Source organism: Anguilla rostrata, chromosome 4 (assembly GCF_018555375.3).
Source record: "Anguilla rostrata isolate EN2019 chromosome 4, ASM1855537v3, whole genome shotgun sequence".
In the NCBI taxonomy this organism is placed as follows: domain Eukaryota; kingdom Metazoa; phylum Chordata; class Actinopteri; order Anguilliformes; family Anguillidae; genus Anguilla; species Anguilla rostrata.
The window spans coordinates 21,614,657-21,628,388 of record NC_057936.1 but is presented as its reverse complement, the minus strand read 5'-3'; the positions used below and the strand labels follow the sequence as shown (position 1 = coordinate 21,628,388).

General features: G+C 40.4%; 2 protein-coding genes across 4 annotated transcripts; both read right to left on the bottom strand.

The window, feature by feature from the left end:
• Positions 1-207: 207 nt before the first annotated feature.
• On the bottom strand, positions 208-8,545 carry rab3b (RAB3B, member RAS oncogene family). Of its 3 annotated transcripts, none has more exons than XM_064331324.1 (5): positions 7,728-8,545; positions 6,255-6,479; positions 3,380-3,498; positions 2,325-2,449; positions 208-2,123 (listed from the first exon to the last, which is right to left on the bottom strand). In XM_064331324.1, the coding sequence occupies exons 2-5, from the start codon at positions 6,477-6,479 to the stop codon at positions 1,936-1,938; spliced, it is 657 nt and encodes a 218-aa protein (XP_064187394.1). In that variant the 5' UTR covers positions 7,728-8,545; the 3' UTR covers positions 208-1,935. The 3 variants fall into 3 exon arrangements, with proteins under 3 accessions (XP_064187394.1, XP_064187396.1, XP_064187397.1); XM_064331326.1 differs by lacking the exon at positions 7,728-8,545 and adding an exon at positions 7,468-7,665; XM_064331327.1 differs by lacking the exon at positions 7,728-8,545 and adding an exon at positions 7,072-7,426.
• Positions 8,546-8,688: 143 nt separating this feature from the next.
• Positions 8,689-13,566, bottom strand: atpaf1 (ATP synthase mitochondrial F1 complex assembly factor 1). The gene is made up of 9 exons (XM_064331323.1): positions 13,265-13,566; positions 12,820-12,928; positions 12,565-12,618; positions 12,205-12,267; positions 11,571-11,621; positions 11,100-11,147; positions 9,946-10,041; positions 9,613-9,720; positions 8,689-9,323 (listed from the first exon to the last, which is right to left on the bottom strand). Exons 1-9 carry the CDS (start codon positions 13,528-13,530, stop codon positions 9,090-9,092), a joined length of 1,029 nt encoding a protein of 342 aa, XP_064187393.1. The 5' UTR covers positions 13,531-13,566; the 3' UTR covers positions 8,689-9,089.
• Between the last annotated feature and the right edge of the window lie 166 nt (positions 13,567-13,732).

The following is a 13,732-nucleotide window of genomic DNA, read 5'->3' as shown; positions in this document are numbered from 1 at the left end:
GAAAATCGGCAGTACTCGGCCCTCCCTGACCGTGATTTGATGATCCCTGCTCTAAAGTGTTAAAACACTGCTTCCTTTCTGCAGTCGATTGGCAGCTATGCAGTTATTTTGGCTTCTCCTTTAATTTTGCAAGGGACACTTCTGTACACACACCTCTCCCCTTATTGACCAACACCAGTTCTTCTGTTTAATAATAAATAAGTCATGTTAAAGTAGAGCTTTGTGCTTTTTATTTTACCAAAACGCATCAGAGGCAACAAGCTGATTACACAGCATCATACATTTTGTGCTTTAGCTGTTTCTGTCTGTTACCATGGTCACTGACGTAAACCAACAACACATACCGTACTCTACATCTGTTTTCATCAGATTTAAATAATAAAAATAAATATGTACTTTACAGCATCATAGGTTCTAACTATTAAATTTTAAATTCACTTATAAAACAATTACAACAATATATGATCATAAATAGCCTCATAATTAACACACATACATATACATATATATATTCAGTATGAACTCATAGAACATTGTATCTGGTGGTGGGATGACTACTCTTTCAAAAAAGCATTTTACTAATTGTTAGAAAATTTGGCAATACTCATTCAGTGTTAGTGGTGTCCAATTTGCAAAATATCCACACTCTATTACTTATGGCTATATTGAACAATATGTTGCATCCGGCATTTACTGTATTCTTAAAACGGTTATTTGATCTTTATAAGTGCACTGCTAAGAGTATACATACTTTTCAACCATAAGTTAACTGTTTTTGCTACTTACATAAACCCACAAAAATATGTATCATTGATATTTAAACTGAGCGTTTCATACTTGACACAGTTTCACAAAAGTATACTGTGTATACACTCACATACGCACACACCTACACACATACTCCAGCCAGATACACAGTGGTGCTCTCCTATGAAAGACACATTCATGTTACTACTGGTTTCTCACTGTAAACAGGACACTTACGAGACAATATATTGACTCATCAAACCTAACATTAAGGTAAATGTATACAAAGTGACCCATAAATCAGAATAGTCCCTTGTTGCTGTGCCAACATGGTTCTGAAATTACGGAATGAACTCTGAACGCAGCACCTAATGCCAACACGTCAAATGCGCCCTGAATACCCAATTGGCTAGGGTTGGCATACTTGACTCTTTGTGCCCACCGGAAGAGATAGTTGCATTGCACAAAAAGGAAAGCACATTTTTGGGAAAGATTGTTCAATTTTACACCCTGTTGTTTCTGCAATTGTATAGCAGTCTGCTCTTATTTTACTCTTCCTGTGACACCCCCACTGTACGCTTTGGTACACAGTACTGAGTGCTCCACCTCTTAACTCTGTCTGTCATTCAGATCTTTTTGCTCTTTCCATTCATGTATCACACAGTACTTCAAGTCATAAGAACTTATACTGTGCGATAAGCAAATACTGATTTAATCTTTCTTCCTCACCTCATAGTATCCAACACTTAATGCTGAAAATGCCTTCTGTTAGACATGAATGAGTGAGAAAAGATTAAAAAGTAACCAGCTTCTTTTCTAAGAATGGATGTATTGACATCACACATGGGAATGCAGATATCTCTTCACACCTGTGAACCTGTGATTCCAACAGCCGTTGTCATGTTTTTAGGCAATTGAACACACTGTTGTGCTTGAATAGAGGCAGTGCTGTGCTTGGCTATGTACCCTGCTTAGAGTTCCCTGGCCTAGGAACCAGGGTCAGAGGTGAGAGGTGAGAGGTCATGCTGAACCCACAAGAGCAGGATGTGAGAGGTGAATGATGAAAACTTCATCTTGGGTGAATGAATTGGACCAGTGGCATGTGACACCAAGAGCATTGATTGGGGTGAAAGTCAGGAGGGGAAGGAGAAGATGGGAGGGATGGGGGTGATACTGGCAATGGCAGGATCAGCAGTTACAGTTCTGAGGCAGGTTGGTCGGCTTGTCGGTGAGCCGGGTGTTCTTGGCTCCAGTGACCATGGGTGGTTCTGTGTCCACTCTCTCAGACATCTTCACACAAATGATGTCAACCAGCCGCTCGAAAACCTGTCGAACATTGATGTTCTCCTTGGCACTTGCCTCATAGTATTCAAAACCTGTAGGTAGAAGCACAAATACGCTTTTTAGTCCTATAAATATTTAGTATGTAGCAAGCAACAGTATGCTAGAATGGCAATAAATTCCAAAAAGGAAGCTTCCAATTCATCGTAAAAAACGGTAACATCATTATCATCATTAATGTCCTTCATTACTTCCCATCGAGTACTAGGTACACCTGGTCCATTCACCAGACTTACCCAGTTGGTCAGCCAGGTGCTTGCCCTTCTCTGGGGACACCACCCTCTCACTGTCCATGTCACACTTGTTCCCCACCAAGATCACCTGAGCATTGTCCCAGGAGTATGTTTTGATCTGGGTGGCCCTGGAACATTCCATACATTATAACATTCCCACATTTTCAACAACCTTGTTTTTGTGTCATTTATTTCCTACATTCTCCACATCACTGAAACAAGTTAGTAGAACAAACTGTTTAATATCACTACAGGGTGAATTTCACTGACATATTTTTATATATAGTCCATTTACACAGCTGAAGAGGTTACTGAAGTGATTTTCAAGAAGTACCTTGCCCAATGGTCACAGCACCCCAGCTGGGAATCAAGCTTGCAACCTTCAAGTTACAAGCTCAGCTCCCAAGCCAGTGTTGCCAGATTTGAAAAAGATAAATCTGCCCAAAGCCATTTTCCCTGCACAATAACTTAAAAAGTACTCAAATTGGGTGGGAATCCACCCAATGTGGCAACACTGTCCCAAGCCATTATACTACAATGCCGCCCATTACATGAATTTTGAGCACATACTGTAACTTGACTGGGATCCCAAACTGAAGTCCCCTGGTGACATTGGCTACGATACTGGTGATTGTGCAAATGCATGTGCCTACCATGGTACAGAGGCAGGGGGTCATCTCTGTGGGTAGGCTCAAAAGTACAGATGGAATTCAACCTTTTACATTAATTCAGGTGAATCTTTCAAGCAATGAGCGCTAATAAAATCCCGCCGTGCAATGATCTACATGGGAGAAAGTTGCACAGCGACGGTAGGGTGTTGAGAAAAACACCACCAACTACAGTGAATGCAACATTTCCTTAAATCAGCCCAATTTGGCCATTTGTATGGAAACCCTGTGATGCTACAAAATTGACTCAGAAGGATTCATTTTGAAAAGGTCAGTGAGTGGCTGGGGGATGTGAGACACACCAAGTAAACTCAACAGGAACATACACAATAAAATATACAGTAAAAAATGCTTAATGTGCCCCAGTTTCAGTGCCGGCACAGCTCTCACCAGTCCTGCACAGCGTTGTAGGACTCCTCGTTGCAGATGTCATACATGAGGATGAAGCCCATGGCTCCCCTGTAGTAGGCGGTGGTGATGGTTCTGTAGCGCTCCTGACCGGCCGTGTCCTGCAGGCAGCAGTGAACACAAACGCGCATTGAGATTCAACCATGTCACATATAAAACTCTGGTGCAATGTCAAAACAACAAAGGTAATACCTATGTGTGACTTTTATACTTGTGTGCTGCAGGTTCTGAACTGTGTGAGACAATTAGCCCACTGGGCTAAAGACCAAGGATCCCAGTCCGGAGGAGCTGACTGCATTTTCATTGGTCCTCAAGAGGTGAAGGCACATTCCATAGCAGATATTCACACCACGTTACCCACCCCTCTGAACACTGCAGATGCTGAAGCTTGTATGCAGACAATACCACAGGGTAAAGTCTTCATTTTGAAATGATGAGTAAACGCATCACTGGAGCAACAAATTTATACTTTGGCGAATACAAGTGGAAAGCGTGAAGCTGTAGTCTATTTTTCAGACAATATTGAGCTGGGTAGATGGATGAGTGGTTTATGCATTAGACATCATCTGTGTGAAACTGATTGCATTTGACAGAACTGTTTCCCGCAATCACCTATTAACCCTAATCACAGCGCATCAACTGGACATAATCTGTTGTTATATCTTCTTCCCATCTAACTTACTGTGGTGGGGGCAAGTTAATCCATGTGTGCCATAACAACTCCCTCCCTGCTCTTCTCTTCTAATTAGGGTCACTTTTTCATTCTATCCATTTATCTACCCATCTGTTGGCTTATTGATTCAGCCTTCTGCCAACCTTTCTACATGTCGCCGTACTCAGTCTTCCACACGTTTTAAGCCTTATCTACCCAGCCTCCTGTGGTGTGCACGCTAATGGTATTTGATGTTATTTTTATTTTCACTTCAAACACAAACGCCAGTCACTGTTATCTCCAGAAGTCATCGTACCATAGGATTATGGCTACAAGCCTGCAGGTATGCATCTCAACTATGAGGAGTGCTAATACATTTTCCATTTCCTGACTTTGCCTATCCATTTCTAAAGAATTGCCTCTACCTGCAATGCAATGATAACATATAACAGATTGAGAGCTGGAGTCACCAGTCACTATGGCCCCATTGTCGTGATTGTTTTTACTGAAACATAATGAAAATCACCAGCTACTGCAGGTTCTGGCTTCTGACTAGGTTCTGACCCCCCTGCTCTTGCATAAACATACAACATATAATCTAGCTGCATAGTAAACCTACTATGTTTTTTTACACTGTGCACTGACTTCAAAATAAAATATCATAAGTAACAGCATTTTGAAATGAGATGTTAAGACATTGTGCCATTTGGCAGAGGCACTGTACATGTTTTGGAGCAAAACGAACACAAAGAAAATAATACTAAGCATTTATCGTAATTGAATTTGCGGTCGTATACGCTGTACCAACATCCTGTCAGATATCCTTGGTGCCCACAGCAATGACTCTGCAGCTGTTTTAAGCGCTGGGTCTATTTTTAATCCTCAAGCTGCCAGTGCAAGGACCAATCCGCGCTGATTGCCGCTCTCAGCGAATAGAACGCTGCAGACTCCACCTATGCCGTCTCGCTGCACACCCCTGGCTCCTGTGTTGTCCAGAAGGGTTCTACCCCTTCACCCCGAGGGGCCACATTAATTGCCTCAGAAGATATCTGCCTCGGAGCAGTGTGAAGTGCTGCTTCCATGACAACCGTCAGTGGTGATGCAAGATCACTAGAGGCCCTGGTCGTCTATACCAGATAAGGCTGCAGAGCTTCCAAAATGCTCACACTGAGGTACAGCAAAATTTAGTTTTCATGTGCACATTTTCTCCCTTTTGACAAATGTGTGGGTAAATCACAGGGATGTTGATCTATGACTGGGAGCTGGTGGCTTTGATCTGGAATTCTACTACAGGATTTTAATTGAGGTATCTAGTTCACAAACTAGCTGTTAAATATCAGAAATGTGTAAAGCCAAACAAATTCTGTAAGCACTTTCTGTCTTTTTTTAAGTAAATTACAATTAATTACAACAATAAGGATGGAAATTCCAATCACGATGACAAGTATGTCATAAGAAACTAATGATACAAATTGTGAGGGCAAGATGCTGTAGGCCTTGAGAAAACAGGCTTGACATTGTACCACAGAATTATAACTCATAATGATGTGTTAGTGTCATAAATTCACTTGTTGTGTGCGCACAACAAGTGAATGCCCCAAATATTGCCTGGAGGCCCTCAATATGCTATTTTATAGTTTCAGATCAATGACAGTTTGACATTATATTACTGAATAACTGAAACGTATGACTGGATTCTTGGATTGATCATACTTTGTCTTGTTGTCTTATCAGTGTAAACACTATTGGAACTATAGTATGTGTTGTGGATGTAGATTGTATGCCACATCATTCTTTTCTCTGTTGAAATTGTGAATGATAGTACTGTATATTATTTATCTATTTGTAGTCTACTCGTACTGAACACTGGCAAACAGTGTACCAAGCACATATGCATAGTCTGTAGGCTTAATTTTATCACCGTCTCAGCTGTCTGCAATCTTATTAACTGCTGCTCATGTTTTTGAAAAAGATTATCTGGTGCAACTTCAGGGTCTTACTGCCACTGTAAGCAACTATGAAGGGACTTGGGTTACAGTCTTGTTTTGCCTTTGTTTGTGGGCAGAAGATATATAGTTAATTATATATAGATTATATAGTTCCCTCCCTCATGTACACTACATTAAATGCATCAATAAATTTATTTAGAAGATATGTAGCAGGAAACTGAACATGTTTTGGCAATAATGGGCAGTTAAAACTCACCCAGATCTGAAGCTTCACCCTTTTGTCATTCCTGTAGACAGTCTTCACTTTGAAGTCAATGCCCACGGTACTGACAAAGGAGTTGTTGAAGGAGTCGTCAGCATATCTGAACAAAAAGCTGGTTTTGCCCACACTGCTGTTTCCAATGATCAGCAACTTGAACATGTAGTCAAAGTTCTGATCCGAGCTGTCCCTGTGCCCCATGCGGTAGTCTGCCTTTGCCATCTGAGGGAAGAAGCCAGACAGGAAAATCTCTTTACTGATCAGCATGCTGTCCATGCAAGTGCTTTTGGACTATATTTATATAGCACTTTTATTCAAAGCGCTTTACAATTGATGCCTCCCATTCACACACACACTCACACACCAACGGTCAGAGGCTGCCATGCAAGGTACCAATCAACTCGTTGGCAGCAGTTAGGGGTTAGGTGTCTTGCTCAGGAACACTTCGACACGCCCAGGGCGGGGAATTGAACCGACATCCCCCCGACTGCCAGACAACCGCTCTGACCTCCTGAGCTATATCGCCCCACATCGCTTTTACAAAATACATGTGTGTATGCATATGTATTCTTTTAATACAAAAATGTATAGCAGGGACAGAACACGCTTATTTCTTGTACAAAATATCGCTTGTTAACAATCTACTGTGTTTTAGGTGTGACGCTGCATCACCACTCCACACAAATCATGCATAAATTACCACCGTCTTTATTAATTACGAGGCATACAGCATCTCTCCCGTGGCGCATTTACATACGCCGACGAGTCCTCATTTCAATAAATAATTATTTAGGTAAACGCATCAAACACTTACTAGGGAGCACAGTCTATGCTTTCCACGACGCCAATTATATGACCATTTAAAATGAATTCAATAATCCGCCCTTTTACAGCTAAACATATTAATATTATGCTACTGTTTCTGAAGATGTCGGTCTTAATATATAATGCTTCGTTGATTTATTTCACAATGCGTATAAAAACGTCCTTGTCTAAGTGCATGCAAACCAATAGCTGAGACAAGCTCGCACTCGAGGTGTGGTGTTCTCTAGCATTCAAAACACATTCAAAAGGCAGAAAGAAAACACTAGGATCAGTTGGTTATTTGCATGCGAACTAACGACGAATGTACATAGGATTGTCTGCTGACACTCTACATACACAACAAAAACGGGAATAGACACGCCAATTACATCCGGTTTTAGGTTACCTGGCAACATCTTAGGTTGGGGGCAGGTGTTTTACAGACTGGCACGAACTAAAATGAAAACACGGTCAATAAAATAGTTTGAATAATGTCGGTGATTATTTAACTGAGTGATCTTTTGAATTTTTAATTAAGCCAGTTATTTTAACTGCCAGTCGACAATTATTTAAAACATCTGACACGGAATAAATCGCACATATTTTTCGGGGGTGCATGAGACCAAAATCATGAACATGTGAAAGGAAAAAAATTCAAATACTCACCTTTAATAAATACTCTAAGTGCCGGTCTTGTATTCGTCGGAGCTGCGTTCTACGGACTTTACAAAAGCCAATATGAAGCAAGCATATGATCACACTGTATGTAGCTACTTGCAAAAGAAGAAGGGTCTTGTTTACTGATTGAATGTCGCGTCTCTCTTCAGTATTCCCGGAGTTGTTCACTATTGTGTTGATCGATCGGAATGTAAACGAATCACGAATTAAATCATTAGTGCATTAAATAATTTCCAGGATTTTATACAGCATGCAAAGATGTATCTGGCTAGTTGTCACAAATTACGTTACTCTGCTCATCTATGTTCCAGCAAAGACAAGCTATGAACGTTGTAGGAGGAGCCGGTAGCAATTTGCAAGCGTGCCTCACCTCCCCTTAACGCCGAAATTAGAATGAAACAGTCAAGACGGCGACAATCTGTGTCAATTTTACATTCATTTTTTCATGCTTGTCATGATTGGTGGCATTCATGCAAGAATATACAATTGGCTTCGGATTTTTCAAATGACTCAACCATCTTCCATTTTTAGGAACCAATCGGAGTACAATTTACTATGACTCATCGCTGAATGTCACAAATTATACCCATATGTGCTCACTGATTTTGTGTTCACAGTGCAGCCAGATTTTTATTTTTAAAGGACATTATGAGAGTTGGGCAACTGAACGCCTTCTGAAGTCGGCCGAATAAAAAAAATAACACATCCGGTGTTATTTGCTGCTTATAAAAAATATAGTTGGCAAATATAAAGCCGCCAGATGCACTTGCATTTTCAGCCAAGGTTCATGAATCTACTTTATGGTTTCATTCAGTGCAACCCATATAGAGATCTCACTTTAAGTGGTGGTTTAAGGGTCTTTTTTCAACATACAATATAAAGAAATATAGGCATTTTTGTCAAGGATTTGGTCCTTTCATCCATAACAGTGAATGGTTTGTATGTGCAATGACTTTTGCATACTTTAATATCCAAAGATAATTTCAGACATCTAGTTCAGTTGAACATTGTAAATCAGACTAAAATACTTTGTAATTTCATACGGTGCCAATTTCAGTGACATGTCCAACAACACACTACCCTGGGCAACGGCTCAGAGACAGAAACATCTAAAACATGTACATGATAAACGTTTCAGGCTGTGAGCAGAGTTTTCTTAATCCAATTTTGAACGTTCATCATGCCGACTGCCACAAAGAAAGAAATAGGGAATTTCAGGGAACAAGATGGCAGGCACATCTTCACACCATCTACCTGCTCAGTCTGAGAAGTGACCGAGGCCTAATGTCCAAAGGATGAGTGGAAAATCCTCTTCCCATCAATTAAAACATGCTTTTACACTTCCCCCATTTAAAGTTCAGTGTTAGAGCAGGGCTCCTGATGCCCACTGTCCTTGCTGGCCTGTGACTGTGCAGGGGAGACTCCGGGACCAATGCCGCTCTGCTCCAGCTCCGCTATCACTGACATGTGCTTGAAGTCTGCCGGTTTGTGGTTGAAGGTCTCGACCAACTGGAAGGTCTCCAGCCGCTGCGTTCCATAGAAAAGCTGAACCTGATTGGCTAAACACTGGGCCTGGTGAACGGTCTGTAGAAGGAAGTGTTAAACAAATGAAGACGCATCCGGAACGCTACACAAATTTATAGATTGTGTCATCAGAAAGTTCTAATCTTGCCAGAGTGATAAATGAATCAGCTTGGGTGTCTCAGTGAATAAAACTCCACTACACCAGTACATTATTACGTTTGCTAGTAAAGAATATTATATCATACAATATAAGTAGCAATAGAAGGTGCTGATAGGTGAACCCTTGGCAAGACATATAATCAGCCTAGCGTTGAGCCCAAGTGCTTAGTTCAGGGGCAGCATCACATACTATAAACTTGGGGTCCATCTCAGCAGTCATGAGGACTATCCCCTTCCCCTTCTGCAGGTCCGGGTAGTGGTACAAAATCAGCTGGCTCGGAGCATTCTCTCCCATAGTCTGTGAAACCACACAAACAGCATTCAGTCACGTGTGCACACAGCAAATAAAAAAAGAATATACTAATGTCTCTTACTCTCTCAAACTGGGCTTTCAATTCATTATCCAGAGCACAAGACTTAAGAGCTCTGGCTATTCTTCAGTAATACTAACAGTGTTGTCGAGAAACTAAACTGAGCAGGTAGGTCTATGTGCTACTATTACAGGTGCAGTATGGATGGATACCTGGACATTGATCAGAGAGGTGAAGTGTAGCTCCTGGCCAGACCACTGACCCAAGAAGAACTCATAGCCCTCCTTCTGTGGCACAGCGTACAGGAACTGTGGAATGGTACATATGTAACAAATTTAACTTACCATTTATAAAGAGAATACAATATTCATAATATTGAACTTTTTCCCACTGCGTAAAACATGTCTGAGAGACACATGCCCTGTCACAGCCATGTGAAATAAATCTGTAGCATGCAAGGTGTGGGCTGTTGAAGGTGACGCATGGTGACCATGCACGTTCAGTAAGAGGACATTTTCCGCACATTTCCCAAAGACAAATCATTTCCGGTTTCCATTTGTTTACAACCAACAAAGCAGTGAAGAACTGCATTGCCACTCATGAGCCACCATGTTAGCTAGCCTTGTAGCTTACACGTGCTCAGCACAGGACACTTGTAATGTCCCCCATTCTAAAGAATCCAGGGACACTCCAGGGCCTTGAGATGAGAATGTTATTGAATGTAGAATGTAAAAAAAACATGAGGGTGATAGAGGTGATCATGACGCTATGCATTAACTATTGTTAAAACAATGATATTTTCCCAGCAGCTGACTAGTTCAGTAGAAATCCAGAAAGCATTTTATTTGCTTGCTAGTCATATAATTAATAAAATAATATATAAAAGAATAATATAATATGAGGAGGGATGTGATGTTAATTTGGGTGTCACTTTTCTTAGTTTACCAAGCGTCCTTGACCTTAATAGCTTAAACAGGGCTTTCTCTTTAGTGCCGTTAACTGGTGTAAACCAAAAAATGAAATGACTGTGGGGCTTTTAATTGAAAGTGAATTGAATCATGCATGGTCTTTTCCTTTAAAAACAGTATTTCAGAAAAATGGTGTAATGCATAAAGATGTGAAAGTATGGCCTACATAATCTTTTCAGAAGTTTTAAGGATGTATTGAAAATGTTAAGACACTTAGAACTGTATTACACGTATTTGTTTCTAAACCTAGCATCCAGATTAAGGGTGCACTGCCTTGATCTGCTTTAGAAGTATTCCCATCTGCTCCACACTGCCACCTGGTGGTTATTTTCTGTTCTGCAGACAAACAATGGCTATGTCTAGGGAGCCATGATTGTGAACAGTAGCAAGAGGCTTACCATTGGGCAGGACTTGGCTCTGCTGAACATGAGTTCATATATTCCCCCCTGAAATAATTAATACTGCATTTTATTCATTATCTACAACAGCGTGTAATCTTTTATTCAACAAACAACAAAAGCTTTTGATCAGTATTATACAACATATAAACCTTAACCAGTCAAGATGTGCCTTTCAAAATGATTAGTCAGAAATATTTTGAAATTACTCTAGAGTATTACTCTAAATTCTTGTGAGAATATTCTTCATAGAGACAAATTACTTATCAAATGATAACTGTCAAATAAACAGGAGAGCAGCCTTTTTGGGCATGGCTGGGCACCTCTCCCCTGCGGGGAAATGCGTATTCTCTCCTGGTACCAATAGAAGGGCAACAATGTGTTTTCACGTGTCTTATATCTTTCTTCACTAATTAAATCATACTTATAAACACATGAGAAAGAATTCAACAAATAAACAAAAAAACTCACTGGTATGACTGCACTGATAGTGTCTTTCGTAGAAAAATACTGCATCCACAGCTGAAAGAATAAAAGCAAGTTAATGATGCCAAAAAGATTGTATACAAGGTGTATGCCTAAACACTGAATGACCTGAATGTAAAGACATACTTCTCAGAAAAATTCAAACCAATTGATACTTAATTTAATTTATGGTTAACTAGATAAGTGTTCCCTAAACTCCACTTATTTCAACTGGAGCAAGTTGTTAACTGAACGTTGATCAGTAACACCCCCCAATCAACCTGCGACAAATGCTTACTGAAAAGCAAGATGTTGAAGGTGTTTTTGCACTAGTCAAAAATGAATATGAAAATGCTTATATCATGAAATGTAAACTCTTGTTTCCCATTTATCATACAATACTCAATACACAATTACAAAAACAAATATTAAAATTTAAATTCACCAAAACATCAGCTGAATGTGTGACACTCAGCTCAGCTGGAACAATATTATCCAGTGGTATTATCTCCAGGACCAGGGTTGAGAAACTGAAATTACTGTAATACTTCCTGAATTCTCTTTTAATTCAACAAATTGATAATTTTATAAATACAGTAGCTCTGTATCCCACAGTCAAGAACAATTCAAATGCACTTACCTTACCAACTTCCTCTCCCGACATATTCTGGACCATGTCAATATTGAGGATGGATCCAAGACTCTGTGAAAAACACAACAGAACGGCATTGACAGCCAATACAAAACGTGTGCAGCCGTATTTCTAAAATAAAAGGCAAGCCAGTTACCCCCTCCAATGTATTCAATAATTAAATGTGCATGGTGTAATCACACTAGAGACATAGAAAAAAAAAAGACATACAGGAAGGAGAAGTGTGGCAGAGCCTCCATTGTGGAGGTAGGGAGAAAAGGGGGCAAATGCTGTTTAATAAAAAAACATGCTTCATCTCCCGTCTTGCAAACCATACTGCACGTCTGCCCAGTTTTCTGGTTTGATTACCTTGTCTTTGGTAAATCCGCCAGTTCCATCGGTGTTTTTGCCTCTTTTTTCCAACTGCAGTGGGGAAATGAATTATCTCAGTGACTGAGCATGCACGTAGCACACAGACAACATTTCCACTTTACTGAAGAGTAAATTATCATTCAATTTATAGTAACTGTTTGATTTTGTAATTAAGATTTACTTAACGATAGACAGGCTAATGGGGATATATGTAATGCATCCACTCGTATACATCTTGACCAGATAGCCTACCTCCTGCTCCATGACTTTTATGAACTCCGCCTGTTTGGAGTGCCCCAGCGGCTCCTTCTTTATCTCTACTCTCCTCTCCAGTCGAGCCTCATACTCTTGAGGCTTCGCCCTAGAATAAAATGGCAATAACGGAAGCCTTTCTGAATTTGCTCGGAATAAATTACACTTGTCACTTTCATGCTTTACTGCGCCAGAAAGGCCTACATCGGGTATATTGCCACTGTTTAACGTGAGGCGAAATTGATCCATGGTGACCGGCACCCACCTTTGTAGAATGGGTCATTTACAAAAAAAAAAAATGCTATCACGCTGAAATTTACTGTGCTCATATATTTATTTACGTCCACCAGCTAGCTGAACTCAATGGGTTCTAAAAAGCTATTTGACCTACATAAACTAGCTAGAACATCTGATACTGAAAAGTGCTTGAGATCTGAAATCATACCTCCGAAGTTGGTTTATCTTCGCCTGATATTTGTTGTAAAAGGGATTATTCTCCAACTCTTCCGATTCTTTCCTCATCGAAAAAGTCCGTAGGTAACAAGGTATCACACCTGGAATCAGCTGTCGGATTCCCGATGTCCTGACTGCTAACAAACCACGATACAAACATGACATTTGTATCACGGCCGCTGCCATCTTACCTTGTCCTCCGTCGCACATCGAAAACACTCCGGCTAAACTAGGGGAAACGAAGACTCGTTTTCTCATAGTTCCGGAGAGATACCGGAATAGAACCCGACAGGTAGCACTGCCTGCTGTTGTAGGTAACTATAATAATCTCGGGCCAATTTGATCTCCAGTCATGTACAGGAGCTAGAAAGATGTGTTCATAATCTGGCCAATCCTTTTTTAACTGTTAAATTCTGTTAACTGATTGTGATTGACAACTAACAGGTGACGGATATGGCGA